This window comes from Triticum aestivum, chromosome 2A (assembly GCF_018294505.1).
Source record: "Triticum aestivum cultivar Chinese Spring chromosome 2A, IWGSC CS RefSeq v2.1, whole genome shotgun sequence".
In the NCBI taxonomy this organism is placed as follows: domain Eukaryota; kingdom Viridiplantae; phylum Streptophyta; class Magnoliopsida; order Poales; family Poaceae; genus Triticum; species Triticum aestivum.
The window spans coordinates 740,423,696-740,429,876 of record NC_057797.1 but is presented as its reverse complement, the minus strand read 5'-3'; the positions used below and the strand labels follow the sequence as shown (position 1 = coordinate 740,429,876).

The window sequence follows — 6,181 nt, the reverse complement described above, 5'->3', positions numbered from 1 at the left end:
GAGGTAGGTGGGGCGTAGGATCCAAGAGATCCGGTGGGTGGGAGGGGGTTTTGCATGGGGATTTTCTGTGGACGTGGGGGTGGTGTGCCATGGCTGTGGGGGTGTGTAAGGAAAAATGTGCTCGTCGAACGTGACGTGGCAAGACACAATGACGCGACGCGTAGCGAGGTCGTAGCACCTGTAGCCTTTGTGCTCAAGTGGATAGCCGAGGAAAAGGCAGCGTGTGGACCGTGGAGCAAGCTTATGGTCTGTTGTGGCATATAGGTTGGGGAAGCACAAACAACCAAATACACGAAGATGCGTATAGTCGGGGTGTGCGCCGTGGAGGAGAAAATAAGGTGTGTGAGGTGCAATGGCACGAGAGGGACGGCGGTTGAGTAAGTACGTGGCGGTGTGTAGTGCCTCGACCCAAAATGGTGGAGTGAGGTTTGCTTGGAGTAAGAGTGTGCGAATGACGTCGTTCGTAGTCCGGATGAGGCATTCGGCTTTGCCATTTTGGGGGGAGGTGTGCGGGCAAGAGAAGCGATACACAATACCATTGTTGGAGAAGAAGGAACGGAGGGAGGAGTTAATAAACTCGCCGCCGTTGTCGCATTGCATGCTTTTGATGATGACGCGATATTGGGTATGAATGAACGTAAAGAAACGTTGGAGAATGGTCGATGTCTCGGACTTTTGGCGCATAGGGAAGGACCAGGAATAATGTGTGTAATCATCCAACACGATGAGATAATATTGAAAACCAGAGAAACTTACAACGGGGGAGGTCCACAAATCACAATGAATTAAATCAAACGGAGCACAAGTTTTGCTAGAAGAAGAAGGAAATGGGAGGCGAGGTTGACGCCCTAGTTGACAGGCACTACACAAGGAGTGCGGCTGTTTATTACATGAGCTAAGAAAGTCGCGAGACAATGTAGACATGGTGTGTGCGCCGGGGTGTCCAAGACGGCAGTGCCAGAGCTCCGAGGAAGTGATGAAGAAGGCGGCCGCCGGGGCTGGATTATTGCCGATGAAGGGGTAGAGATCGCTGGTGCTAGCGGAGATCATGAGAACCCTCCGAGTGCGAAGATCCTTCACAAGAAACAAGAAAACCACACGGATAAAATTCAATTGAGCAAGAGTTGTCCTTGGTAAATTTGCACACAGAAATAAGGCTGGTAACTACATTTGGCGAGACAAGAATATCAATGAGGCGAAAGTCATAGGGAGGAAGTGTAGTGGAACCAGTGGAGGTGACGGGGAGGGAGTGCCCATTGCCAACAAGAATGCTACGAGGAACATGCTTTAAAGAAGAACTAGACATGGCGAGGTTACCTTGATTTCCTGTCACATGGGAAGAGGCACCGTTGTCAAGGTACCACTCATTGCCAGAGGTGTTGGGGAAGCCAGAGTTGCTGTAGGCGGCGTTAAGCATGGCAAGATGCTCCCATGACGGTGGCTGGGGTGGGTAGGACGGCGGAGGCGGTGCAGGCTGGTACATCGGGTAGGCGTGCGCATGGGAGCCAGGGCGCGGCCCAAGCACGCCGGCGGCGTTCGGGGGCACCCAACCAGGACGGAGCGAGGGGAGCGCCATGCCGTAGGGCGCAAAATACCCGGTGAATGGCGAAAACTAGAGCTGGGGTCCAGATCCGCGGCCCGAGTGGTCGCCCCGGCCACGCCCACGGCCGCGGCCACATCCGCGGCCACGGTCACCACCATCAGACGAGCGATCGCCGCGTCCACGACCAGGGGCGGGCTGCTGTTGGGGAAGAGTGCCCTGGGCGCGGTCGTTGGTGCGGTCCCCGCCGGAGCCACGAGCACCATCGCCGGAGCCACTGCTCTGGCCGCGGTCACCGCCGGGGAGCACAAACGCCGAAGCGCTCTCCTCAGCGGCGCGCTGCGCCTGGGACTCCTCGGCCAGGATGACCCGGGAGAGGACGGTGTCGAAGGGCAGCTCCTGGTCACCGAGGACGACGCGGATGGTGTCGAGGCGCTTGTCGAGGCCGTGGAGGAACTGGGTGTGAAGATCGACCTCGGTGACAGCATGCTCGATGTCGGCGAGGCCGTCAGTGAGGAGTTTCATGCGCCGCGGTACTCAGCGACGGGAAGATCACCCTGCTTAAGGTTGTGATACTGCCGGTTGAGAACCATGAACCGGGCAGCACGGTTGGCGAGGAAGAAATCCTTAATCTTGTGCCAGAGGGCATAGGTGTTGGTGGCGCCGACGACGTGATCCACCATGGAGTCGGAAAGCGTGGCGTAGATCCAGAGGACGACGTGAGCATCGAGCTCGAGGTAGGCGGCATCAGCGTTGGGAGGAGGAGGATGCTCGATGAGGAACTTGACGCCGTGGCGGATAAGGACCATGAGGAAGAAGGACTTTCATTTGTGGTAGTTGTGATCCGCAGGGTTGACAAGAAACTTGATGTGGTTGGAGATGTGATCTTGGTAGATGGAGAGGCGGGGGGCAGAGGATGGCGGCGCCGTAGGGGCGGAGGAGAAGAGGGGTGCAAAGTGGGATCCAGCAGGGGCGGAGGTGCTGCTGAAGAGAGAAAGTGTTGTGCCGAAGACGGACGACGGGGAAGTAGTGGAGGAGGAGGTCGAGGCAGTGGTGGCGGCGGGGGCCGTGGAGGAGAGGGAGCCCGACGAGGTGACAGAGTCCATGGCGGCGGCGGACGGGGAGGAGTCGGTGCCGGCCACGAAGGAGACCTCGAAGCAGCTGATATTAAATTGGAAACTATATTTCCTTGATTGATACCACTGATTACAGAGTACATGGTTTATGAAGGGAAAGTGGAGCACCGGTCGCCCTACATTGTAGGCACGCAGGCCAGGCGAGGTGAGATCCTACAATCCCGGATGGAATACAACAGAGTACAACGGTACAATATACACAAGCTATACACAGATTCTAACACTACGTACTAATATCTAATCTTGATCGCATGCACTACCTATCAGATGCATGCGTTAGTCAATCTATATGTGGACTTTTAGTATGAACATTCACTTTGTCATTGCAGCGAAGATGCTGGGTCTTCCCCAGTCCCCTCCGACATACCTTAGCACGCCAGATCTCCACTGCGACCCGTCGGGCATGAACTTTGCCTTTTATGGCGCCGGCATGTTCCGCTTTCCCGGAGAGATGATGATGATGAGCGTTAGCGAGCAGGTCGACGTATTCGAGAGCATGATCAAAGCCGGAACTATCTCGCATAACCACGTAACTCACTCTGTCGCACTCCTCGCCGTCTCTGGCACCGACTACAACCGCTTCAACGTCAGCGGCTTCAGCTCCGTGAGTCCCAACTCCCAATTAAGCAGGAGAACGCAACACGTTAAGTTTCCGTATTGATCAAACCGTATATGTTGTCTGTAGCTTACCAAGTTTTCATGTAGGCGACCGATTGCGTCGAGAAAGAGACGACCGAGATCGTTGCGATCACCCAGCGGCTGCAAAACCTTGGAGTGAAGAAGATTCTGGTGAACAATCTGCAGCCTCTAGGCTGCACTCCATTCTGGTGCAGGCCGACCCTCTACCACGAGTGCGACGAGTTTGGCAATGTCATTGCGCTCGTGCACAATAAAAAGCTGAAACATAAGCTGTCAAGGAACAAAGGTATCTTCATAGTCGATATGTACACCGCCTTCAACAACATCATCGCTGACCATGGTATGTACATTTGCGTCAGCATTTTATGATCAGCACATATTGTTCTGATTGTTTGCTCTGTAACTTGGTTAATCTGTACATGAAGGTTCGAAGTCGTACAAGCAGTTTGAGGCGGGGCGGAAGCCGTGCTGCGAGGGCTATGGTCCTAGGGTCTACTGTGGAGAGCAGCATCCTCACACGGACTATCTTTTCTATCTGTGCAAGGACCCAAGCAAACGTTTCTTCTGGGACGATACTCATCCCACACATGCCGGCTGGGAGGCCGTTATGAAGCAGCTTGAACCATCAAAGAGTTCTTAGGGGTTGTCTAGAAGTTTGGTGTTTAGCGTAAAGAAGTGATGAAGCAATATTCCATAAGTAGTGGCTCTGGCCAAAATGATGTCACGTGAGTAGTAATTCATATATATAAGAATAAAAAGTAACACGTACGGCACTGTCATGAACATATAAGCTAAAAATATATGCTCCGTTGACGATGCTAATTTCAGCTAGACATTCGTTGCGGTTGACATTTGCCTTTGCATGGCTGCATGCGTATGTCATTGGTTAGTGGAGCCTAACTGAAAAATCATGCATGCCCACCTGTTCTAGAGAGAATTTCGGCCCTTTCTTAAAATATAATTCCTGTTTTGATCCTAAAAATATTTTTCTTACCTTTTTGACACTCAATTTTATTTTATTTCTTTCATGACACTTCTGTCTGTGTTAACCATTGACACCGTGAAGTGCAACTTGGAAAGTCGTTTTTACCCTTGCTTTAGCTCAGTTGTAAAAAAAGAAAAGAAAACGCTCTGAGCGAAAACTTCTCTCCTGTACCCCACGCACCTTCTCTCTCCGATTCCCCATCACATGCCCAAACTCTTCGACGAAGGCGACACCAGGCGCATAGCGGCGGCGGCACGAGGCTGAGAGGGCGGTATTAGCGGAGGACGAGGCCGATGTTTCTGTTGTCGATGGCGGAGCAGAGGGCGACGAGCGGCTATTGCGAAGGGCGGCATGTGCGGCGTGGCCTCCAGCGGCCATGGCAGGGAGGCAGAAGAGGGCCTTGTCCGTGTTCCTCCTGGCCACGGGAACTCAAAGTTGGTGGCCCTGGCAGCCTGCCTGGACTCCTTTGTGAATCCCATAGAGACGGCGGCAGGCGGTGGTGGATACGAGAGCAGCAGCAGCCGTCGCCCGTCGGCATGGAGGGAGAGCAGCAGCAGCTACGGTCGGCAAGAACGAGCAGTCTATGAGTTTGTTGGTGAGATAAATACACTCATTGTCACAATAGTTGCGACGGAAGCACGATACGGTCACTAAACTCTGAAATACGCTCAATAGAGTCATCGAATATGATTTGACATGAAAATACAATCACTGTACGCGGTGGGTACAGCATGCTTGACCACCTGTTGACCGCTCGTCCATGCCAAGTGGCGAACCACGGAGGCGCCGCTGTGGATATTTTGCATAGAGCCCCCTAGCCATCTCCGAATCCACCCATTTGAAGGAAATATGCCCTAGAGGCAATAATAAAGTTGTTATTTATATTTCCTTATATCATGATAAATGTTTATTATTCATGCTAGAACTGTATTAACAGGAAACTTAGTACATGTGTGAATACATAGACAAAACATAGTGTCCCTAGTATGCCTCTACTTGACTAGCGCGTTTATCAAGATGGTTATGTTTCCTGACCATAGACATGAGTTGTAATTTGATGAACGGGATCACATCATTAGAGAATGATGTGATGGACAAGACCCATTCGTTAGCTTAGCACTATGATCGTTTAGTGTATTGCTATTGCTTTCTTCATGACTTATACATGTTCCTTTGACTATGAGATTATGCAACTCCCAAATACCGGAGGAACACCTTGTGTGCTATCAAACGTCACAACGTAACTGGATGATTATAAAGATGGTCTACAGGTGTCTCCGAAGGTGTTTGTTGAGTTGGCATAGATCGAGATTAGGATTTGTCACTCCGAGTAACGGAGAGGTATCTCTAGGCCCTCTCGGTAATGTACATCAATATAAGCCTTGCAAGCAATGTGACTAATGAGTTAGTTGGGGGATGATGCATTATGGAACGAGTAAAGAGACTTGACGGTAACGACATTGAACTAGGTATGATGATACCGACGATTGAATCTCGGGCAAGTAACATATCGATGACAAAGGGAACAACGTATGTTGTTATGCGGTTTGACCGATAAAGATCTTTGTAGAATATGTAGGAGCCAATATGAGCATCCGGGTTCCGCTATTGGTTATTGACCGGAGATGTGTCTCGGTCATGTCTACATAGTTCTCGAACCCATAGGGTCCGCACGCTTAACGTTCAATGACGATTGGTATTATGAGTTATGTGATTTGATGACCGAAGATTGTTCGGAGTCTCGGATGAGATCACGGACATGACGAGGAGTCTCGAAATGGTTGAGAGGTAAAGATTGATATATTGGAAGGTTATATTCGAACACGGGAATGGTTCCGGAGTGATTCGGTATTTTTCAGAGTATCGGGAGATTACCGGAAC

General features: G+C 51.3%; 1 protein-coding gene across 1 annotated transcript in view; it reads left to right on the top strand.

Annotated features, from left to right (window-relative positions):
• LOC123190768 (GDSL esterase/lipase At5g03610) overlaps positions 1-4,103 on the top strand; it is a 6,957-nt gene extending 2,854 nt beyond the window's left edge. Inside the window, exons 3-5 of the mRNA XM_044603477.1 lie at positions 3,006-3,280; positions 3,382-3,655; positions 3,741-4,103. Coding sequence (XP_044459412.1) covers positions 3,006-3,280; positions 3,382-3,655; positions 3,741-3,955 — 764 coding nt within the window. The 3' untranslated portion in view covers positions 3,956-4,103. The remainder of the gene's footprint in view (positions 1-3,005; positions 3,281-3,381; positions 3,656-3,740) is intronic.
• Positions 4,104-6,181: the final 2,078 nt, after the last annotated feature.